Below are 24,287 nucleotides of genomic sequence, written 5' to 3' on the forward strand. Positions count from 1 at the left end.
TTAATCAAATGATTTGTTTACAAGGCACAGATTGGACACTTGATGACGTCGTCATCACCACTAGTCCCTCTTTCGGCAGCGCGTGCCTCCTTTAAACAATCCCCGTGGAAAATATGCCGGCACGCAAATACTATCAGCGGCCCCAACTCGCGCGATACTTGTTTGCCGCCCGTATCGATGTCCTCCTCCCCCTCCTCCTCCTCATCCGCGCCGTCGTCGTTAACCCGCCCTTTCCCCCTTTCTTCAGCGCCCCCCGCACGCTCCCTCCACATCTCCCGCCTAGAATCCTCCAACCGTTTCGTCCGCCGCTCCCACGACTCCCACACCTGCCCCCCGACGCCCGGGCCCCACACGCGGCGTCGGCACTGCTCGCAGGTCTGCCCCTTGGGTCTCCAGCCGCGCTGACGCAGGTCGTGCGCCCGTGCCACGTGCGAGAAGAGGTTCTTCGCGAGGAAGTCGGACGCGAGGGCCATGATGGCGGATTCGAAGGCGTAGGCGGTGAAGATTTCGGAGAGGAGGTCGCGGAGGTCGATGAGGGTCGCGGAGGTGGTGGTGCTCGCGAGGCGCGTGAGGAACTCGCGGAAGATTCGGAGGAAGATGGGAGGGGACTCGCTTGGGGTAGCCGTCAGCGGGGCGGGCGGGGGAAGAGCGCCGTCCGTCGATTTCGATTCGTCCTGGTGGATGCGTGGTTTGGGCCTTCGTTTCTCCGCCGGACGGCTGACGGCGGTGGCGGAAAGGAGGGCCGTGAAGGTATATTGGATCATGCTCCGCAGAGAGCCGATGATACGAAGCGGATCGGGGGAGGATTGGTCCAGATCTGTTTGTGATACGGAGCTCGCTGAAGAAACGCCACGGAGGATTCCCACCAAGGAAGTGATGAGGTCCACCCACATTGACTCCATGGGAGAGAGAGAGTTGGGCCCGGTCCTTGGCGTTTGTTCAACCCCGTGTATTTCGCTTGACAGCTTCTTGGTGGTGCGTGACCCTCCCTGGCAAAGCCAAATCCCGAGTTTATAAAACTTGTCGATGGCAGATAGGAGATCATCGGCGGTTTCCTCGGCATTTGGCCCGTCTGGGTTATCGGCGGCGGCACGCATGAGGCTGGCGAGGGCAACTTCCAATGTGCGCAGGTGATTGATGAGACGCGCCATAGCATCCAGGACCAGACCGTCCCGTGCAAGAAGGAGAACGGCAGCGTCAATAGCCCCGGACTCTTCCATGGCAGGGATCAACACCTTGAGTTGCAAATCGCCCGAGGGCAGGCTGCTGATATAGTCCGCCACATGCTGCGGATCGAAAGAGCACATCAATTGGATATACTGCTCCTGATACTTCGTCCACGGTCCCATCTGGAGCGTCTCATTGTCCTCCATTGCAGCTTCGGATTCGAAAAGCGCCCGCATGAAAACGAAGCGGTTGTGGGAACCATCATGAAGCGCGGAAATAAAACCGTCGATCGTGGCCGGCGTGCACTGCTGCAACGTTTCTGCCGTTTGAGCATTATCAATGTGCATCAAATCCTGAGCGTGTTGAACGATGACATTCTCCACCTCCCGGGTCTGCTTGGGGGCGAGCCCGGTTCGTTTCGCGAACAGGGACCTGATGCAGAGGAAAACGGATTGCTTATCGTCAGGATCTTCGAAATAAGCCTCGAGAAGCTGTGCGTGCTGCTTGGTGCCGCGATAGATAGATTTCAAGACACGGTAAAAGCCAGCATCGCGCAGCAACGGGATCAACCACTCGGTGTCTGCGGGGTGGTACTGCGACAAAAGGTACTCCACGCTGAGTTGACAATCTGATGCCAGTTCCTCGGAGGGGAATCGACACAAGCGCTCGAGGACCTGGTGCAGGGTTGGGGCCGGCAGGAGCAAAAACTGAGGGAACTTCGACATGCTTCTGGCAATGAACATGTCCAAATAGATGAGTTCGTCGGCGCCGAATTCGACCGACGACATGACGTCGAGCAGGATGCTCACGATGGTCTGTCTTGTCGGCGCTGTCGACGACTTGTGCTTCGTGCCGTTCATGACCGCGCCGTCCGCTGCCTGGCCAGCGTTATTCAAAAACGCATCCTCAAATGCTTCGTTCATGACGCTCATAAAACTGGGCGCATCGAAATGAAGGATCCGCCGGAGATAGGGGTATGGCGCGATATCGTTTTCGGATACAGGGAATCGCACGAGGGTTTGAGAACCAGGAGGCCACTCGACGAGTTTGGACGAAAATATAAATCGATAGAGCTCGGATTTGGCCTCCCATGCGATGGAATCGTCCATGTCCGCACCGCTGGGATAGACGCGCCCGGTGAGCGCGAACGCTAAGTACGGAAACATTCGGGTTCCCGGACCAGCGCCTCCATCCTCGTCAGGAATACTTGGGTCAGGACGTTCGTCGATCGTCGATAGCATCTCGATAAGCGGCGTCACAAAATCGCCGAGCGCCTGGTTCCAAACATATGCCAGAGCGTCGTAGAGCTGAAACTTTTTGCACAGCGCAGTGGTCAGGTTGATGTCCATGTTCTCGGTATCAAGCTGGCAGATGATCTCCTCAAGTTTGACGGCGCGATCGTGGGAGGCGTAGAGCGTGATGAGCTTCTGTAGGACCGTCGGCGGTACGGTCGTGATCCGCCTTTCGAGCACGTGCGGTTCCAAGACATCGAAGAACAACCATTCCAACGCCGTGTCTTCGAAGAAATCAAAAACGTCATCGAATAGAAATGCCGTTTCTCCGATGCTTAAACAGGCGGTGAAACTGGTGGCCGTGAGCTCCCTCATCCTCTCCACCGCATCTTCGTCAGGTTCGGAGTCTTCGAAGCGCTTGAACGAGTACCTGAACGACGCAGAGATGAGTTCCAGCAGCCGATCTCGGACGATCCCATGACGGGCATCGTCATCCTCGGGCAGGCCAACCGTCAATCGGTCTGCATCGCCGTTATAATACGACGTGGCAAGTTCGATAGCTCCGATGTAATCGCCGTGTTCCATCAGCGCTAGAAGTCGGTCGGCCCAGTTGGAAAGGGTTCCGAAGGAAATGTCGTCGACCCCAAGGAGGAAGAGTCGGCCTTTGTATACGCGGAAGCTCATGTAGAATGCGTCTGCAACGACGCCGTGCATCGATGTATCGGAGCCATCAAGGTCTTCTACCACAGGTCGCAGCTGACGAGAAAACAGGTCCTGGTGGAAGATGTGCTTATATATCATGTCCGAGGAGTCCGTTACTCGAAGCTCATTGTCTTCTAGGATTAGAAGTCTTTGGCTGATCGTCAATGCCGCAAGGACCGAACGACTGAGCCATTGGACGCAAACGATGGCTTCATCGCACTTCCACCGACTTCGCGGGCGGAAACTCACATCTGCCGGCTTGTCGGCATCGCCGTGCTCGACTGCCTCCACGTCTAGGACGGTGACAATGTTTGACCATACAAATGCTAACTTCGTCGTGGAGACATCATTTTTGGTGCCGAGTGTGGTTCGCTTGAGCCTGACTGCCGGAAACCAGGCAAGACAGCCGCTCAGGGCACTATGCGGAGGCAGGTCTTTTGGCCGGGCGGCTTTGAACTGGGTTTCTGCGATGGGTGTCGTCGACACGATCACGAGCAGATACGGGGTGAGCAGCGCGGTTAGGCCAAGACCATCGGTCGGTTGCTCGACGTTCCCGAGAGGGAGTGGGGAGAATGCCAGGACAGAGCTTGGTTTCCTTGCGCGTTCTGTCGACGGGTCCCCGGCAGGATACCGTCCAAGGATACGCGTCGTTTTCACCGTCCTACCCACGGCACCGAGTCCACGTGTGGCAAGGTGAGAGAAAGCCATTCCCCCATTGTCGGCCGAGACAAGGGCAGTGTGTCGTGTGCCCAGGAAGCCGACATGAATGACAGAGGCATCTGCAACATGGCCGTCGCCTCGTCGCTCGGCAATCCTAGATCTTTCCAGGGGAGGGATATGAAGAAAGGGTTTCCCCGGTCGCGATAGCTCCCATGTGAATATGTGGCCGCTCGCATGGCCTCCTGCAACGGTCGAGTGATCCGCAGAGATAGCCAAGGACGTGACAGGCCCGCACTCGATCGCTTTGGTTCCCAAGCCAATGGTTGACAGCAAACTCTGCTGGTAGTCAAACACCAATATCAATCCTTTGGAAGTGCCAATGGCTATCGAAGCCGCAACAGCGAGGCACGTTGGCCTCCCATAATTCCGCTTTCCCGTCTCGGAGAACACTTGTCCGGACAATCGTTTAAGTTTGGTCCATCGAACCACATCCCAAGGGTTCTGCGGCGTTTCGGACTCATCTGCAGGTAATAGCTGACCCGCAAGTGACGACTGCCGCGAATGGGTGGAAAAGAAAGCGGGCGAAAGGTTTCGAGGGGTCTGGAGAGGTGAGGGAGACAAGCGGCTAGTGAAGCGACGGTCGAAGGGTTGGAAATACCCGGCCCTCGTGCGGCCTACCGAGAGTCTACTGCTGCTGGCTGGGGAGGAAAGGACGGACGCCTGTTCGTACTATGTTAGTGGAGGCAGGGTATTCCATGAACGGAATAGCCTACATGTCTAGATGGTGTGGCATCCACTGCGGAGGATGATTCCGCGAGGCTCTGCGGTCGGTCTCCTTCAGAAGGTAGTTGTGCGTCATTGTGGTCTCGCTGCCGCACTGAGTCGACATCGCTGCCGAAAGGAGAAAGGGGTTCGGATGTAGGGGGAGGTACATTATCGTACTCGTCTTGGTCGAGGGGGGAGGACGTAGGGTCCACGTCGATGAATTGCTCCAGATCTCCTTCTATGGCGACTTCGGATATCGAACGATGGGGATCGGACAATGGCTCGGAGTTCTCGCTAACATCGGCGCTCTCGTCCGTCGCTCCCGGCGTCGAGTTCATGAGGATCTCTCGATCGGCATCGCTGGGGGACGCCGTCGGTGGTTTCACGGCAATAGAAGTAACCCGATGCTTGTGTTTTCCACCTGAATCATATCATAGACGTTCGCGTTCTGTGGAAACGGCAGATCGACCATCGAGCGGCTGTATACGGGAAGACAGGCTGGTATCGCAGGATCACTGGCTTAACACAATACTTGATATTGGTGAGGCGAGGCAGATATCACTGGCGCGGAGGACAGGACGGAGCGATTCGTTTGACAGAACATACAATGCTCCAGCTCAATAATAGCATTGGAAATTGGAAATCCACAAAACCGACGGATCTATTGCAAGTATACGAACCACTACCGTCGTAATAGTCCGAGATGGATGTTGTGAATAAGCTAATTATTGGACTGGTGGTTGGCTATCAACGTAATGAATGTGCGTACTGTGTAGTGCACGTGCTTCCGGCGTGGCCTTGAACTTGCCCGCGCTTCGGAGCGATTCCATCATCCCCAACATTATTAATACCTAATACCCAACACACATTGACTTCTTCCTCCTGTCCGTCATAAGAGACAACCAGACTCAAATCATGGACGACAATAAAGATAACGCCAACCCCGTCATCCTCAATGCATCGGATCTGCCCACCCGCCATGGGGAATCGCTGTTGAAGAAGGCCGACGACCCCATCGGCATCTATCTTGGAGGCCTATTGTCCGCCACCCAACCGATTGACGATCCATTCGATGAAGCCCTCAGTGCTTCGGAGTCGGAAAGCGACCGCGATTTCGACGAGGAGATTGACGCGCAGGAAATCTATGGTGCGTTCGCGCAAAGCCATATCCATTCCGTAAATCGCCACTGACATGGTGCTTTTAGATCTCATTGCTCCCATATCCGACCCGGAACACCCTCTCTCGCTCGGATCGTTGGCCGTCGTCAATCTTCCGGACATCCACATCTCGCGCCCGTCCTCCGCTCGATCCCGCATCAGCACCGTGGTTATCGATATCACCCCGACCATCACCCACTGCAGTCTTGCCACCGTGATCGGCTTGGGCGTCCGGGTTCGCTTGGAACAGGCGCTGCCGCCGCGATTCAGAATCGATGTTCGGATCAAGGAAGGGACGCACAGCACCGGCGACGCGGTGACAAAGCAGCTCGGAGATAAAGAGAGAGTCGCGGCGGCTTTGGAGAATAACACCCTGAGGGGCGTCATCCGAAGGATGCTCTCGACATGCGAATAGACCCATAGAGATGCTTCGACTGATCGAGGAGATACTTGGTTATTACGTAACGCGACCTACCATAACGAGAGCCTGATCATGGCCGCGAAAATGCCGTGGGCGATCGAGGCCCCTCATGTTGCCCCACGGGCTCGAACGTCGAAACCTCTACCCTCGGAGCCAATGATACAGGGCTGGATCAAATCAGTATCCTGCTCTGAGCAGCGCTTATCTACGACACTGGAGGGCCGCAATGCGTTCTTCATACCCGTTGATTTCTCAACTGCGGTGGAGGATAGCCTCCTTGTGCAAACGGTTCCACGAAAACCGCGGAAATCACTTCAAGACCGGACGAAACTGTGTTTGACCATTCGTCAAGATTGAAATATTCGATGAACCGGTCCTTCATCGAGTCGTCGGGATATCCGGATGTGCGTAGGCATTTGAAGCACCTGCAACTGTACATGGCAACAAACAGTTGAGCATTCTCTGAATGGACTCGATCAAGCTAAACAATACCCCATACTATATGACACGAAACGTTTGCCGGGTTCAACTGAAAGCTTGTCATAAGAGTCGCCGCATTGAAACGCGAACATTGCCCGCCGTACCGCGTAGATGTAAATACCTACCTAGTCTAGAATCAATCGTAGATGCCCTAAGCTACTTTGGTTTCTGGACTTGGACAATTCCATGTATCTCACTCAGATTCAGGGCAATCGAGTACATTCGCCTAGCAAGAAAACCAATCGCTTCGTTCCTAGGTGGTTGACAGGATCGTTTCGGGAAATTCGGTCCGCTCGGGTTGTGGAGAGACTGATATTCAGTTCCATCCAGCACACAGTAACTCACAAGGTTAATAGACAATAAAAGATTATAAAGGTTATCCTCGATCTCTCCAAAGAAATACGGGGGGAAGTTTCAACCAACATCAACGATACCAGTATCCGAATTCCCTCCTTTAATCACGGGGAAAAGCGACTCTTCTTTGGCGCCCAAGTTTGGTCGGGGAATTAAGTATCATAAAATTCATGATTCGTTTCTCATTTCTCATTTCAGGAGGGTTAGGTCATGTCGATCGGGGCCAGACCATCCAGACCTTCCACGTGAAGTTTAAAGCACTCCACCCACCTCACCTAGCAAGAAATTAGTAACTCGAACAATAGACTTATGGAGTAGGCATAAACGGCTTTTCAATTTTAAAAAGGGCGAGCTGACGAGATTCGGTATCTTAGTCGATGGTTTCAGGTCTTGAAATACGGTGATCGGCAGCTTAGGCGGCGGTTCAACTCACTCCAATTCGATTAGCGCCTGGGGTGGAGGCGTGGCCGCGCCGGCGATCCACGATGGGAGATCGGACGTTCCAGAATCTGGGTTAGGGTCGCGTTTCGCATCCCAGCCTCTCGCGAGAGGTCGATGTGGTGTTGTTCGTATTCTCGGTCATTTTAGAGGAAATATAAAGGTATCACGGCGCCAGATCTGCAGTGTCACTCGAAATCCAGTGCACGTCATTTTATACAGACTACAGAGACTTTCAGTATGTTGTTCAAAGCTGGCCTGACCCTCTGCACCCTCGGGGCACTCTGCTCCACCGTGGTAGCAGAGTCCTGCACCATTTCCTCAGGTATGCCATAGGCACGAACGACTACAATGATACGAGACTGAATGTAATCCAGGCGTTGCGGGTGAATGCCTCGCAACCTCAGAATGCTCCGGCACGTCGACCGCAGGGTTCTGCCCAGGAGCCGCGAATATCCAGGTATGACAGCTTCCGTATCCCCTCGCCCAACCGGTCAGAAAGGATCGGGCCGTTGATAGGAATCTAGTGCTGCACCTACGGCAGCTGCACATCCGGAGGCGCGGCCGGCCTGTGTATCCCGACCTCTGGTTGCACTGGGACTTCTACAGCGGGCCTGTGTCCGGGACCGGCGGGCATCCAAGTACTAAATAGCACCGGCCTGAAACCATCATGATTGCTGACCGACGCCGTACAGTGCTGCACGTCCGGAACTAGCAGCAGTTGCGATCCCCAGCCAATTAACGCGGCTACCGTGAGCTTGATCAGGGAGTTTGAAGGCTTCGTTGCTAGCCCGGAGCCGGATCCGATCGGGTTGCCGACCGTCGGCTATGGTCACCTGTGCCAATCGGACGGGTGTGCGGAAGTGTCGTATTCCTTCCCCCTGACTGAAGAGAATGCGGCAGCACTGTTGCACAGCGACGTGAAGGTAGGAGCCGGAACAATCCAACAGTAGTGTTCGAAGATACTGACTTCCACCAGACTTTCGAGGACTGTGTCTACGACTACCTCGGCGCTTCGATAACCCTGAACGACAACCAGTTCGGAGCGATCGTCTCGCTGGCCTTCAACGTCGGGTGCGGCAACGTCAAGTCGTCCTCGCTCATCAGCCGACTTAATGCGGGCGAGACGCCCAACACGGTCGCGGCAGAGGAGTTCCCTAAGTGGAATAAGGCGGGAGGATCCGTCCTGGCGGGCTTGACCCGGCGACGCGCCGCGGAGGTCGTGCTGTTCAAGACCGCGAGCGATGTCACCGCGCACCCGGCGTGTTAAAAGGGGCCATGGATTCTCCTTGCTCTTCGAGTACTCTGAAATTTGGTTGAGAGAATGCAACCCTAGATCTCATAGAGAATGGAAGGCTAAGCTTGCTTCGCTTTGACCATCACGGATTTGATAGGCAGGCGTGGCAGGGCAGTTGAATGTGAGCGACTCCGCCTAGGCACAATGGACGACAAAGAATACACAGCAGTGGTCTATAGGATAATGTCAGTGCCATAATCCACATTCCCTATTATTGTTCAACTTCCATGCAATTAGTGAATACAGCGGTAAGAACCGTGAGATGAAGAGTGGATCAGTTGTGACAGTCGACAGGCCAGGACCACAGGAGACAATGCGCGATGCTCCAGATGACAATCCACGTGATTATACACGTGACACACAATTGACGCTCCACGTGATACTGACAGGGAATCACCACGCGCTAGTCTTAAAGAAGTCTAGTAGATTTCGGTTTCGACGACTGGCTCTCCCACACTTTTCGACTTTCGCGCGGAGGAGCTTCAGACCTTGAACTTTCTGCTCCCAGTCGCGTTCTCTGGTCCATTGGGATATCCAGCCTCACCTATACTGCCTTTCTCTCTCACCACCACCCACTCCACCTACTCGTTCAGATCCTTCAGAATCCCTCCGAGCTCTCTGAAGTCCTCTTCTCCAGTCAATATCTAATTTGGGATTTGTATCTGCCGTTTACCTGTGAATGCGAGAAGTCCTAAACTGTCCACCCACCCACCCACATCTGCGCTCCCACTGCTCCATGACCACTTGTACAGTATAGAGCCTATACGAACTCCAAGCTAAGAGGGAGATTGATCTCGAAGCCGCATATGCGGCTCCATCAGCTGCAACCATGGCGGAAAAGAACCTAGAAGCATTCGCTGCGAAGCTCGACGACCCAAACCTTGGTGAGTTTGAACCAGGACCAGGCTACTTCAGCAATTAAGAGCATACTGACAATGGCATGGTTAGATGTTCGGATAAAGTGTACTGTCGCGACTGAGCTACGAGATAGCATAGAGATATGGTGTCAAGGCTCGTCTTATGCGACGTTCGTCGAGCGGTTCATCCCCATTTTCATGAATCTATTAGATGGCCCGCCAGTCTTCATGAGCAATTCCCCAGAACAGGTTCGTTCGAAGACCCTACCACCTGGCTCCGCTAACCAGCATAGCGACTGCGATTATGTGTCCTCGAAATCCTCTTCCGACTCCCCATGACACCATCCGCCACATTGGAGCAGCATACGCCGCGGATCGTCGACCGGCTCATGGACCTCGTGCGCATCGAGAACGAAGATAATGCGACCCTCTGCATCAAGACGGTCATGGACTTCCTGCGGAATCAGCCGAAGGCGCTCGCGGACCGGGTTCAGCCCTTCTTAGATCTCATCCAGGAGATGTTTCAACATATGGAGCAAGCAGTCAAGGATACCTTCGACAACCCGGCGCATGGAGGCGCTCAGGGCCTCCCATCGACACCCGGAAATGCTCAATACTCGAACTCTCCTCGCCCGGGCTCCCCGGTGACTTCAACGTCGTCAGCCGACATCGTTACGGAACAACCGCAGGCCCGCCCGCTGCAGAAAGGGATGCAATCCTTCAAAGTGATTGCCGAATGTCCGATTATTGTCGTATCCATTTTCCAGGCTCACCGGGGCTGTGTCAACAAGAACGTACGGCTGTTCGTCCCCCTGATAAAGAACGTTCTGCTCCTCCAGGCGCAACCGCAAGAGCGAGCGCACGACGAGGCCAGGGCCCAAGGGAAAATCTTCACGGGTGTCTGCAAGGACATTCGGAACCGCGCGGCCTTCGGCGATTTCATCCTCGCCCAAGTCAAGACGATGAGCTTCCTGGCATATCTGCTGCGTGTGTACTCTTCGCAGCTAACCGACTTTTTGCCAACCCTGCCCGAGATTGTCATTCGCATGCTGCAGGATTGCCCGAGAGAACGGTCAGGTGCACGAAAGGAGCTGCTGGTTGCCATTCGGCACATCATCAATTTCAACTTCCGCAAGATCTTCCTGAAAAAGATCGACGAGCTTCTGGATGAGCGGACCTTGATCGGCGACGGCCTCACCGTGTATGAGACGATGCGGCCGCTGGCGTATAGCATGCTCGCGGACCTCATCCATCATCTCCGCGATTCCCTGTCTCGGGAGCAGATTCGGCGGACCATTGAGGTCTACACAAAGAATCTCCACGACGATTTCCCCGGGACGAGCTTCCAGACCATGAGCGCGAAGCTGCTCCTGAACATGTCGGAGTGCATCGCCAAGCTCGAGCCAAAGGAGGATGCGCGTCATTTCCTGGTCATGATTCTTGACGCCATCGGAGATAAGTTCGCGGCGATGAACCGACAATATGACAACGCAGTGAAGCTATCCAAGTCCTACACTCCTCCACCGATCGAGGCCTCAGCCGAGAACTTCCTCGCGGATCCGACACAGAAGCCCGACTGGGACGAGGTTGACATCTTCAACGCCACCCCAATCAAAACGTCTAATCCTCGAGAGCGGAACTCGGATCCGGTGGCCGACAATAAGTTCCTCTTCAAAAACCTTCTCCAAGGGCTCAAGAACCTCTTCTATCAGCTGCGCGTGTGCAATCCGCAAAAACTGAAGGACGAAATTGACCCCACGAATGCCCCCGCCAATTGGAACGAGGTATCGTTCGGCTATAATGCTGAAGAGGTCAAGGTCCTGATCAAGCTGTTCCACGAAGGGATCCAAGTCTTCAAGTACTATGGGGTGGACAAGGCGCCCTTGGATAGTAACGATGCACAGTCCGTCACGCAGTATGCTGGTTCCAAGGAGGAAAAAGAGCTGCTGGAGGCGTTCGCGACCGCCTTTCACCACATCGATCCCGCGACGTTCCACGAAGTCTTCCAGTCCGAGATCCCCCATCTGCATCAGATGATTCTCGAGCACGGTTTCCTCATCCACATCCCGCAGTTCCTCCTCGCCAGCGAAGCAACATCTCCCGCCTTCGCTGGCATGCTCCTGCAATTCCTCATGACCAAGATCGAGGACATTGGGAGCTCTGATGCGAGGCGAACGTCGACATTGCTCCGCCTCTTCAAGCTGTTCTTCATGGCTGTCACCCTATTCTCGCAGCAGAATGAACCCGTCCTGCTCCCCCACGTCATCAAGATCATCACCAGGTCATTTGAGCTCTCGACAACCGCGGAGGAGCCGATGAATTATTTCCTCCTCCTACGAAACCTGTTTCGAAGCATCGGGGGCGGTCGCTTTGAAGTGTCGTACAACCACCTTCTCCCGCTGCTGGAGATGATTTTGGAGACGCTGAACAGCCTACTCCGGACAGCACGGAAACAGCAAGAGCGAGACATATTTGTCGAACTCTCGCTTACCGTCCCGGCGCGTTTGAGCAACCTTCTTCCGCACCTGAGCTATCTCATGCGGCCGCTGGTTGTGGCCTTGCGGGCTGGCCCCGAGCTCGTGTCTCAAGGCCTGCGCACGCTCGAGCTCTGCGTGGATAACCTGACCGCAGACTATCTCGATCCAATCATGGGACCGGTCATCGATGAGCTGATGGCCGCTCTCATGGAGCATCTGAAACCCACCCCGTACAGTCATTTCCATTCCCACACCACGATGCGGATCCTCGGCAAACTCGGCGGGCGAAACCGCAAGTTCTTGACCGGCCAACAGGCGCTCGATTTCAAGGCCTACGCGGACGATGAGCCGAGCTTCGACATCCGACTGACCGGCTCCGCGCGTGAGCGGGCGTTGCCAGCATCGCTTGGCCTCGAAGTCGCGATCTCCACGCTGACCGAAGTGCCCCGCCACGTCCAGGCGAAGAAGTTCGACGCCACGCATAAGCAGCAGGCCTTCCGGCTCATCCTCTCGCAGACCAAGCTCCTGATCGGTTACGAGCATTTGCCCGACGATTTCACGCAGCTGGTGCGGCTGCAAGCGGACGACGCCTATGCTCGGCACTTTGACATTGGCCCGGATTGCCTGATGGAATCCTCGCGCGACAAATCGTTCGCGAAGCGAGATGCCCAACGGGATACGCTGCGAAAGCTCCTGAAAGCCATTATCTTCGCGACCTCTGTTCCGGAGCTGTGCGATGAGGCCACTGTCTTTATCCATGATCTCGCGCGACACTTCACCGTGCTCGATCTGGGCAGATGGCTCGCATACGCCAAACATGGGAGTAAGCCCTTCGACGCGAAGGCTGGGGAAGGACCGCTCTTCATCGACACCCGAGTCATTGCGGACGCGATCGCGGACTCCCTCGCCTCCGATAGTCTCGATACCAGAAAAACCGCAGAAACGATGCTCGAGACGATTCGAGACGCCGCGGCCGCCATCTTCGGCCCGGGTCGCGCTGCTGAGAAGCTCCCGTTGTTCAAGCACTTTGGCCGATTGTTCGCCCACCGTTGCCACGAGGAAGAATGGTTCACCAAGGCGGGCGGGACCTTGGGCATCGAGATCCTGAGCAACCGCCTAGACTTCAGCGACGACTGGCTCCGCGAACGGCAGCAGGATTTCGTGCGAGCGTTGATGTACGTCCTCAAAGACATGCCGCACGACGTCTCGTCCACGACGCGTACCCAAGCGTTGGATGCGCTGCTGGCCACCGTTACGCGGTGCAACCGCAAAGCCGAGAAGAAGGATTTGTCCGATCCCAAGTCCAGCTTGAGCGTGCTCTGCTCGTTTCTCATTTTCGAGCTGGCGCACATGAGTAAACACGTGCGGAACGCTGCGCAGAAGGCGTTTACGGTGCTGAACGAAACGACGGGTATCGGGACCCACGAGCTCATCCGGCCATTCAAGGACAAGGTGCTCCAAACCATCTTCTTGAAGCCCCTTCGGGCGCTACCGTTTGGCACACAGATCGGCTACATCGAAGCTGTTACGTTTTTCCTATCCCTGGGACACAGCCTCGTCGATTTCAATGACCACCTGAACCGGCTGCTGATGGAGTCCCTCGCCCTTGCCGATGCAGACGATGAGACCCTCGCCTCGAAACCGCTGGAGCACCGGAGCGCCGAGTCCATCGTCCGGCTCCGCGTAGCATGCATCAAATTGCTATCGACCGCACAAGGCTTCGCAGAGTTTGGCAGTTCGCCTCCGAACCAGCAACGGACGCGAGTTATCGCCGTCTTCTTCAAGTCGTTGTATTCCAAGGCCCCCGACGTGGTCGAGGCGGCCTACACCGGACTCTCTGGCGTTTTGGTCACCACGAACAAGTTACCGAAAGACCTCCTCCATAGCGGTCTGAAGCCGATCCTCATGAACCTTCAGGACCCCAAAAAGATCACGGTGGAGGGCTTGGAGGTGCTGGCTCGGCTGCTGAAGCTGCTGACGAGTTATTTCAAACTGGAGATCGGATCACGGTTGCTGGACCACATGAAAACCATTGCGGACGGTCCCGCCTTGCAACGAACCTCATTCACGCTTATCGAACAACACCGGCCCATGAAAGTAATCAAGGCGATCCTCAACATTTTCCATCTTCTGCCTCCTACCGCCGTCTCGTTCTTGGGCAGCCTAGTCGCCAAGGTGATGGAGCTCGAGTTGGCACTTCGTCGCACCCGAATCAGCCCGTTCCGCGAACCGCTCCTGAAGTATCTCAACCGGTACCCGAAAGAGACGTGGGACTTCTTCGCCCCGAAGCTCCCGGACCTTTCCTACAGCCGCTTCTTCGCCCAGCTCCTCGCAGATCCCAGCAGCGATCCGTTGCGAGAAGCCGTCTGTAACGACACCGCGCCGGTCGTCAGCGGGTTGGCGGCGGAAAGCGATGGTGAGCGATGGCCGGTGATCATTAGCTCTATCCATATCACATGGTCGGTGTGTCAGGCTGACAAGACCAAGAATTTCCTGGTCAGGCGGGAAGGGATCCGAAAAGCGCTCCTCGACGTCGGCAAGCTCCTCGAGACACGGCTGAGGACCAACAAGATCGACCCGAGCGTTCGTTTGGCCGCCGACCAAGCGGCTCAACAGCTGGTCGACATCTTCACCGTCACCATGTCGCAAGATCCGCGCAACGTGGACCTCTTTTTCGAAGTCGTGAACGCGGTGACGGCAGATGAACTTCGTGCTTCTCCAACCCTCTTCCACTACATATACGAGGCCATTGTGACCAGTGACGCCGTGGACTTTTCGCGGAGTTTATTGATGCGTTGTATCGAGCTTTATGCTGGCCGCGGCGCCTCGCAGAAGACCAAAACGTTCTTGTTCCACAACGTCGTCAACCCCATCCTTGCACTGGACGTCATGCGGAATTGGGACGGCCTCTTTGGGAACCAGAAAGGTACCAAGCTGATGGACCGCGCTATGATAGATGCGGTCAACACAAAGTTGTGGAGACCTCAATCGATGATCGATACCTCGGAGGAAACGGGCCAGATCGGCGTCGATCACTCGCGGATGGAGCTGCTGCAACTCACGGCGCTCCTGCTCAAATACCATACCAACCTGGTGCAGGACTTCCGGAAAGACGTCATTCGGTTTGGCTGGAACTTCATCAAACTAGAGGACGTGATCAACAAGCACGCCGCATACGTAGTAGTCGCATACTTCGTCGCCCATTACGATACCCCTCCCAAAATCGTCATGCCTGTGTATCAGACGCTGCTGAAGGCGCACCAGAACGAAGGACGGACACTCGTCACGCAGGCGCTCGAGCTCATGGCTCCGGTCCTCCGAAAGCGCCTGATGGGCGGCAGCGAGAGCAAATTCCCGGCGTTCGCGCGTATGCCCAAAAAGATCCTCACCGAAGAAAGCCACAATCTGCAACAGCTGATCAGCATTTTCAATTTCATCGTCCGGCATCCCGACCTGTTCTACGAAGCCCGAGAGCCGCTGTCGGTGATCATCATTCCTGCGCTGGCCAAGATCGCCCAGCCTCCCAGCCCCTCCAACGAGCACAAGCGGATTGCGATCAACCTGATCAGTCTCATCTTCCAGTGGGAGGACCGTGCCGCTCGAGAGTTCCGGGAAACTAGTTCCCCTGCCGGTACGAAACGAAAAGCGGACGGTACACCCATGCCGCGGAGCAACTTCCTCGCCAACCCCGCGTTGCGCATGGTTCTCGTCCAGTACCTCGTCACATTCATCGCATCGCTACCAGAGCGGTACCCTGTCGCGTCTCAGCGCACCAAGGACGCGTTGAGCACGCAGCCGCAAAATCTTCCCAATCCCGAAACCTCCAAGATGGCGGTACGACTATTGCACAAGCTAGTCTCGCCTCCGCACTGGATGGACTTGGATATCCCATCGCTCCTTTCTCCTCACGCGGAGAAGGGCCCGCAGCTCATCGAGCAGAACCTCGCCACCGATCAAGGAGCCGACGAGAAGCCGGAGATCTGGCTCACGCGACAGATCAACACGCTGGAGATCGTCAAGATCCTCGTCAACGTTGTGTCGGACACGTGGTTGCTCGAGAACATCGGCCGGGTCCAGAAGCTGCTCGAGAAAACTATGCGGATGGAGAGCTCCGAAGTGCAGGATTGCTTGCACTCGCCGGAAGCGGCCGAGTCCGGCATCAGCGGGATGGTGCCGACAATTGAGCGAGTCCTTCACATCATTCCCGACAAGGCGGCCGAGGAGGACGAGAACAGCGACGACTCACCGGGAGCCGAGTTTATCCAATTCTGTGGCACGGTTGCGAACGAAGGCTTGTCCAACGGCCATCTCGTTTCCGCACTTAACGTCCTGTGGACGCTCTGCAAGAAGAAGCCGCAGGAGGTTGATCAGCACATTCCCGCTATCATGAAGGTTTTCCAAACCAAGCTGCTGAAGGACCACTTTTCCGCTCCCCCGGCGCATCCGGCAATACCGCATCCACGAGCTGCGGACTCCACGAACGCTACCCCTGACCCTGTCGAGTATCAAATCCAAATCGGCCTGATCTTGAAGACCATCGACATCTTGGATGCACGAATGAACTCTTTGAATGAGAATCGGCGACCCTTTCTGCAAGCGCTGGCGCAACTGGTGGAGCGTTCGCAGAGCACCGTCATTTGCACCAAGATCCTGGAATTGGTCGAGAAATGGGTCTTCCACCACACGGGAGAGCTTTTCCCGACCATGAAGGAAAAGACGGCAGTGCTGAGCAAAATGCAGGCGTTTGAGCAGAGAGCCGATCCGACGCTGATGCGCCGCTTCCTCGACCTGGTCATCCGAATCTACGAGGATCCCAAGATCACGCGATCCGAACTGACGGTGCGCATGGAGCCGGCATTTCTGGTCGGAACAAGGGCGCAAGACGTCGACATGCGCAACCGTTTCCTAGGCATCTTCGACCGCCACCTCACCCGCACAGCTAGCAGCCGCATCAACGCCTTGCTCGCTTCCCAAGACTGGCTTCCGCTGAGCGACACATACTGGCTGTCGCAGGTCACCCACCTCCTTCTCGGCTCGGTCGACACAAATCACACGGCCCAACTCCACGATGATGATTTCAAGGTCACGTCCCCGAACCTCGTGTTCGGAACGTACGCCAAAGACTCGCGCATCGCAAATGTGATCGTGGACGGCGAGTTCGACGTGTTCATGAACTCGTGGAAATCCTTCCACCAGGGCCTCGGCGACGTGAAGGTCAAGGATATTCTGGAGCCGCTCGGTCAACTGCAGCACACCAACACGACGCTGGCACATGATATATGGGTCGCCTTGTTCCCGATGTTCTGGATCACCGTCCCCAAAGACGACCGCGGGGATTTTGAGAAGGCGTTGGTTGCATTGTTGACCAAGGAGTTCAATTACCGGCAGATCGACAAACGACCCAACTGCGTCCAGTCTTTGCTGGAAGGCATTGTCCGCGCGAAGCCGCGATTGAAGTTTCCGCCGCAGGTTATGAAGTATCTAGCCAAGACATACAATGCGTGGTATACTGCTGCCCATTACATGGAGGAGGCGTCGATAAATCCGGTCATCGACACCGCGTCGGTACGGGAGAGTACCTCGGACGCGTTGTTGGAACTGTATTCGAACCTCTTAGAGGACGACTTGTTTTACGGTACTTGGCGTCGGCGCTGTCAATACGTAGAGACCAACGCGGCACTGTCCTACGAGCAAATCGGCATGTGGGAGCAGGCGCAGCGAACATACGAAGCTGCTCAAATCAAGGCTCGAACGGGAGCGTTGCCGTTCTCGCAAGGCGAGTACATGCTGTGGGAAGATCATTGGGTCATTTGCGCCCAGAAGCTTCAGCAGTGGGATGTCCTCGCCGATTTTGCAAAGCACGAGAACTTCAACGATCTCTACCTAGAGTCGACGTGGCGACACATCGAGATGTGGAACACGGCCGAGTCACGGGAGCAGCTCGAATCGATCATCAAGTCGGTGTCGGATGCGCCGACGCCGCGGCGGGCATTCTTCCAGGCCTTCATGTCCTTGTTGAAATACAACGCGAAGCAAGAGACGCCTCAAGACCTGAACCGATTCACGGACGAGGCCATCCAGATTTCCATCCGCAAGTGGCACCAGCTTCCCAAGCGCATCACCAATGCGCACATCCCGATCCTGCAGAACTTCCAGAACCTCGTGGAACTGCACGATGCCAGTATCATGTGCACCAGCCTAGGGCAGACCAACCAAGCGAACCTAGAGGTCAAGGCGCAGGAGTTGAAGCTCCTTCTCGGGTCCTGGCGCGATCGCCTGCCAAATTTCTGGGACGACATCAACGCGTGGCAGGATCTGGTAACCTGGCGGCAGCACATCTTCCATCTCATCAACAACGTCTATCTCTCGCTCCTGCAAAATAACCAAGCCACTCCCGGACAAGCGAATTCCTACCACTACCGCGGCTTCCATGAAACCGCCTGGATCATCAATCGATTCGCTCATGTGGCGCGGAAACACAACCTCACCGACGTGTGCATCCAGCAGTTGGGCCGCATCTATACTCTACCCAACATCGAGATCCAGGAAGCGTTCCTCAAACTCCGCGAGCAGGCCAAGTGCCACTACCAGAACCGGGCGGAACTGAACCAGGGCTTGGAGGTGATCAACAACACCAACCTCAACTACTTCACGGCACAGCAAAAAGCCGAGTTCTTCACTCTCAAGGGCATGTTTTTGGAGAAGCTGGGCGAACGACACGAAGCGAACGGCGCGTTCGGCAGCGCCCTCTGGTTCGAGATCAAACATCCCAAGGCCTGGGCGGAATGGGGGCGTTACAACGACAACATCTTCAAGGAAAATCCCGCCGACATGGAGCGCGCCTCCTCCGCCATCGGATGTTACCTAGAAGCGGCAAGCACTTACAAGAACGCCAAGTCGCGGCGGTTGCTCAGCCGTGTGCTTTGGCTCCTGAGCCTCGACGACGAGCGCCGCACGGTGGAGACGACCTTCCGGGAGTTCAAGGGCGATCATCCCACGTGGTACTGGATCACATTTATCCCCCAGCTCATCCAAGGCCTGTCCCGACAGGAGGGCGTCGTCGCCCGGATGCTGCTCGCCAAGATCGCCAAGTCGTTCCCCCAGGCCCTGTTCTTCCAGTTGCGGACCGCGCGAGAGGAGTTTACGAACTTGAAAAAGCAGCAGGACGCCGCGCTAGCTAAGGACCGAGCTGCCAAGGCTCGACAGCATAGCCAGCAACCGAAAAGCTCGCCGACACAAAAGGCCACCCCCGACTCCCGCCCGGCAACGGCATCTGGAACCAAAGAGGACGCCAATACGTCTGCCGGAACCGCTGACGGGACGCCCAAGATGGAGGCGAAGACCGAGCCGACTCCAGATGGAGTGGCCGCGGCGGATACGCCAAAGAAGCCCTGGGAATATGCCGAGGACATCATGTCGACATTGAGAACGGCGTTCCCGCTGCTCGCGTTGTCGTTGGAAACCATGGCCGACCAGATGGCCAAGTACTTCAAGTGCCCGCCGGACGAAGATGCATACCGGCTCATCGTTGCGCTGCTGAACGATGCTCTGTCCTACATCGGCCGCACTCCGCACTCGTACGGGCAAGATGTCAAACTCCCTCCGTCGACGGAAGCGAACATCACCAAATTCGCCCAATCCATCCTCCCCGCGCACATTCGAGGGTTCTTTGAGTCCGACTTTGTGCTCAAGAAGCCGACCATGTACGAATACATGCAGAAGCTTCGTAAATGGCGCAACAAGTTCGAGGAGCGACTCGATGCCCGTGACAACCCGACGAGCCTGGAGCTGCAGAGCTCGCATCTCAGCGAGTTCAAGTACGCCAAATTCGAGGACGTCGAGGTCCCGGGGCAGTATCTCATGCTCAAGGACAAGAACACCGACTTTGTCAAGATCGAGCGGATTCTGCCGAACGTGGAGCAGGTGCGTGGCAGTGGTGTGTCGTGGCGACGGATCAGGATCCGGGGACACGATGGAAGCGTCCATATCTTTACGGTGCAGCATCCGGCTACTAAACAGGCTCGACGAGAGGAACGGATCATGCAGTTGTTCCGCATCTTCAATGGTACTTTGGTCAAGAAGCGAGAAGCCCGACGTCGGAACCTTCAGTTCACGCTTCCCGTCATTGTGCCGCTCTCCAACATTGTTCGGCTGATTCAGGAGGACCCGTCCGCTGTCAATCTGCAGCAGATCTACGAGACGTATTGCCGGTTGAATGGCATCAACAAGGACGACCCCATCTTGTTCAGCATCGAGAAGATGCGGGGATTGAGTCCAGTAAGTTTTCCGACCTCCGGACGCGGGATCGCTGCTGACCATCTTGAACAGAAATCACCCGCCGAGTACTTGAATGCGCTTCGCCTAGAAATCTACACATCTATTCAAGACAAGTTCGTCCCCAACTCGGTGGTGTTGGACTATTTCCAATCCACCTACCCGTCGTTCGCCGATCTTTGGTTATTCCGTCGCACCTTTGCCTATCAGTTTGCGGCGCTGTCCTTCATGACCTATATCATGCACATGAACGCTCGCACGCCACAGAAACTGTTCATCAGCCGGGGCACCGGGCGCGTCTGGGGATCGGAGCCGTTCCCCTCCATCTCCGCGGGCAAAGCCGTCTTCCACAATCCCGAAGTCGTCCCGTTCCGCCTGACGCCGAATCTCCAAACCCTGATGGGCCCGCTGGGGACCGAAGGCATCTTCGCGCCGTCCATGATGGCGCTCGGGCGGTGCTTGGTTGAGCCCGACGGCGAGCTGGAAATGCAGCTGGCCATCTTCGTGCGGGACGAGGTGACGTTCTGGCACACGCAGTCGCACCGGCCCGCGCCGAACACGACGCAGTTGCGGGAGCTGGTGCAGGGGAACATCGAGCTGGTGTCAAGAAGGGCGATGAGCTTCGCGAAGCCGCCGAATAGTCCGAACCTGCCGGCCAATCAAACAGTCGTGGACTCCGTGGCGCTTGCCGTCAATCCCAACAAGCTGGCGGTGACGGAACCGCTGTGGATGGGATACTTGTAATTAATGTACTTTGCTTGCTTCAGTTGCTGCAGCCGGTATGGCATGGCGTTTTCGGGATAGGAAATGGGAGGAATACTTGCGCCCCAGTTCGGCGTCACGAACTGCGATGACACTCGCACCGTTCACAGCCAGTGGACGCAGCGATACTATAACGTGGGCAGGAGTGCATGTTTCTTCACTAATGTATACATATCATGGGTTCGGAAGCCCATCACGGCCGACACGTAGCTATTGAATGAACTTTAATTCTGAATCGCTGAGGTTCGTGCTACTGCCACTTTGTGAGATTACTTGGGATGAGGCGCTTCAAAACTGCCAGATGCTGCTCATGCTCCTCTTTCTTCAGCGCAAAGACCGTGTCCTTGTTGGTGATCATAGTCATGTCCCGTCGCCGAGCGTTCTGCCCATAGACGACCATGAAGTCGTAAATCCACTCATCAGGCTGGACGATCACCATGGGAGCGATCTTGCAGTACTGGGAAATAGTGAGTGAGAGCGACAGTACACAGGTCGAGGTAACGCACCTTTCCAACGTTTGAGCCCCCTTTGAGATGGCATCCCGCGCCAACGAGACAGCCTTCGTCCACGACCTTGGCCTCGACCACGGCGCTCGTCCCGACCACGACGTTTCGATTCAACGTCACATCCCGCTCCTTCAGCGCGGAGTCCCCCTGCGCGGCCGTCTCGGTCGTGAACCCGACCACCGCCCGCTCCGCCACGATGCATCCCCGCCCGATGGTGACGGGGCCTTCTACCGAGGAGATCTTGCAGTACGGGTGCAGGACGACGTCCGGGCCGATGGTAATGGGGTGGAGCCCCGTCAGGATGGCGTGGGTGGACACAATGGCGGAGGGATCGATGACGGTGGGAGCTTTGGGGAAGTTGAGCGATTGGCGTTTGGCGGCGAGGGATTGTCGGGAAGCGGCGGTGGTGGAGGTTCGGCGCCCTTCGGAGGGGGTCCCTTGAGGGGCAGAGATGGACACGCGTTTGGTTTCAGACATGAGGTTGGTGACGGCAATCTAAGAGGAATAAAGGGGGCAATGTGTGGTCATATATTAGATGCTACATTGGGCTTGTCGTCGCCCGATTGAGGTTGTTGATGATATACTGGAGTTGAAAGGCTGGCCCGATAACAATGATTTAAATTCACGTGCATAAATAGTTGATTCTTCGCCAGTTTCCAATACTACAGGTAGGTGTCCAAGTATTTTACTTTGAAATAAGTACCAACAGCTACCTATTATTAACTAAGATCCAGCATCAACAATGGTCACTGTATCTGGACTTTGTAGAGCTTGAGACTGTGGCTGTGTGGCAGGGCTGGAGCCTGGAGACCAGAGATCGCTAATGCCTGACAGCCTTGTAGCCTGAGATCAAGGCACAGATGGAAAAATAGTCAGATGACTCCAGAAGTCCAGACCGACGATACAGGTTGGTTTAATTAGTTGCCTTTGGTTAAGTTAGTTAGTAGACTGTAGATAAGTTAGCTACGTACTGGAGGGTTTCTGCCAGGAATTATGGGCACCTGGAAATTGCGTTTTGTGTAATATTCGACAGCGTAGCGCGTTTTATTTGCCCATACCCAGTTAGCCAACCTAACCGCTAGATATTAGTTCATAAGCCGGCTAAATGCAGAGAGTTGACCTGAAAACGATTTCCAGGACCTGAAAATTGTTTTCAGGTCAGGTTCGCCCGATTTCCAGCTCGTTAATTGGCTGATCTGTTAGCGTACCGTATAATTACAGAAACAGAATCACGTGTGCTTATCACGTGCCTTAAATTTGAAAATAAAAGAGGTATAGCGGCACCGCTTAATCAGCGGATTACAGCTGTCGAGCCTGATTTTCAGGTGTTCCACATATTCCTGGCAGAAACCCTCCACTAACTCACTAATATTAACTTATTCAGTCTGGAACAAGCCAAGCGTTTGGGATTTCCAGTTTTCACCTTCGTATCCCTCGGGCCCCGCGAGGTTCTTCTGGACTGAACTCCACGTCCAGCCATGGGAGGGTACGTACCCTAACTTCGGGCGCCCTAGAATGCGACGGATGTGGAATGACGAATGGGGAGCATCGCGTACGCCGTCCGACAGCCCCGACGGCCGACGGCCCCCACAGCGACTGGGAATCCTAATGGTTATGCATTAACCACATTCGATTAGATACAAATCGGTCCGAGATGGAAGTGGGGCACAGTACGCACAATGCTGAGTCAGTCTGAACTCATCTTTGGCTGATTGTCAGTTGGTCACCATTCATCTTGGTCAATACACGAAGACTTGGCGGAAGCTAAGAAAGGTTGCATTAATGGAATCATAAGTCATAAAACTGTATGTTTGGTTTTAAGTTCTGACATCGAGAATAGTGATGGTGCCGATCCCAACATGTCTGATCGAGAAGAGCTGATGCGATCGCTCTTGGTGCTGATTCGTCAAACGTCTGCGGGCTCGGAAGAATCAACGAACTATGTCACCGTCAGGCGAGCGTCAGCAGTCAGATTTGACATTGCGTCTTCGAAGTTAGAAGTTCGACCATCCATATTATGTATGGTCCAGGTAGTGAGGTGAAATCGCGATGGCCCCCGCCAGGCGACACCTGTCCTTCAGAGTTCAGCATCTGGGGATCCTCAAAAATGTGAAGTCGATGATGTCTTGCAGCTTGCTTGCATCGAGAATAGAAGGGGAGATTCCCGGGCCCCAAGAGCCTCAATTGCGGGCGATGCCACCACACCCGGAGCCCGGGCGTCCGGGATGGTTCGAAAATTAATATCGTCTCCCGCAGGCTGCGGTGCTACATAGGTCCTCCACTGCCCGGGGAGTTGGGACGGACATAACATCTAAATCTTGGGCCGTGAATTGGGATGCTGGAATCCTAATGGATCAGATTCTCGGGCTGTAGCATTCAGTCCTTTCAGGGACCGCCCCAGTCCCACTTAACGTCGGATCTATCGCTGCCGAATTGCACAAGTAGCGGATCCAAGGGTAAACTAAGCGACTAGGTCGGAATTATACAGCAAATGTGCAATCTCCAACAGGTCTGACCATGTTGGTCGAAATATCCAATGTCAACAAAAATTCCAGAACACTCTCTCTCCAGCGCGTCGGTCAGTTATCTTTCGACTGACCCGACCACATTCGATCAAAAGATCTCCGTTTCGTTTGGTTCCGGCTTACATTTCGTCCTTTTGGCTTCTTTTCTTCTTTATTTCGATCCTTTGCCAGCTGCCGAACCATAAAAGGTTCAGTTCGCGAAGGACCCTCTC

The 24,287-nt window shown here is 55.4% G+C and overlaps 5 protein-coding genes across 5 annotated transcripts; 3 read left to right on the plus strand and 2 right to left on the minus strand.

The window, feature by feature from the left end:
- Positions 1 to 17: 17 nt before the first annotated feature.
- On the minus strand, positions 18 to 5,231 carry P152DRAFT_443384 (uncharacterized protein; the record flags this gene model as incomplete). The annotated part of the gene is made up of 3 exons (XM_033677775.1): positions 4,535 to 5,231; positions 225 to 4,481; positions 18 to 191 (listed from the first exon to the last, which is right to left on the minus strand). The coding sequence occupies exons 1-3, from the start codon at positions 4,862 to 4,864 to the stop codon at positions 18 to 20; spliced, it is 4,761 nt and encodes a 1,586-aa protein (XP_033530351.1). The 5' UTR covers positions 4,865 to 5,231.
- Positions 5,232 to 5,441: 210 nt separating this feature from the next.
- P152DRAFT_477117 (cytoplasmic protein-like protein required for cell viability) lies at positions 5,442 to 6,099 on the plus strand (the record flags this gene model as incomplete). The annotated part of the gene is made up of 2 exons (XM_033681560.1): positions 5,442 to 5,673; positions 5,732 to 6,099. The coding sequence occupies 2 exons, from the start codon at positions 5,442 to 5,444 to the stop codon at positions 6,097 to 6,099; spliced, it is 600 nt and encodes a 199-aa protein (XP_033530352.1).
- Positions 6,100 to 7,617: 1,518 nt separating this feature from the next.
- Positions 7,618 to 8,647, plus strand: P152DRAFT_477118 (lysozyme; the record flags this gene model as incomplete). The annotated part of the gene is made up of 5 exons (XM_033681561.1): positions 7,618 to 7,702; positions 7,755 to 7,837; positions 7,905 to 8,018; positions 8,073 to 8,303; positions 8,357 to 8,647. The coding sequence occupies 5 exons, from the start codon at positions 7,618 to 7,620 to the stop codon at positions 8,645 to 8,647; spliced, it is 804 nt and encodes a 267-aa protein (XP_033530353.1).
- An 856-nt stretch (positions 8,648 to 9,503) lies between these two features.
- Positions 9,504 to 21,362, plus strand: P152DRAFT_497353 (uncharacterized protein; the record flags this gene model as incomplete). Its single annotated transcript, XM_033682266.1, has 4 exons — positions 9,504 to 9,558; positions 9,623 to 9,780; positions 9,825 to 20,285; positions 20,337 to 21,362. 4 exons carry the CDS (start codon positions 9,504 to 9,506, stop codon positions 21,024 to 21,026), a joined length of 11,364 nt encoding a protein of 3,787 aa, XP_033530354.1. The 3' UTR covers positions 21,027 to 21,362.
- P152DRAFT_404869 (trimeric LpxA-like protein) lies at positions 21,295 to 22,027 on the minus strand (the record flags this gene model as incomplete). Its single annotated transcript, XM_033676786.1, has 2 exons — positions 21,295 to 21,501; positions 21,551 to 22,027. 2 exons carry the CDS (start codon positions 22,025 to 22,027, stop codon positions 21,295 to 21,297), a joined length of 684 nt encoding a protein of 227 aa, XP_033530355.1.
- Positions 22,028 to 24,287: the final 2,260 nt, after the last annotated feature.

Source organism: Eremomyces bilateralis (assembly GCF_010015585.1).
Source record: "Eremomyces bilateralis CBS 781.70 unplaced genomic scaffold P152scaffold_32, whole genome shotgun sequence".
Classification (NCBI taxonomy): domain Eukaryota; kingdom Fungi; phylum Ascomycota; class Dothideomycetes; order Eremomycetales; family Eremomycetaceae; genus Eremomyces; species Eremomyces bilateralis.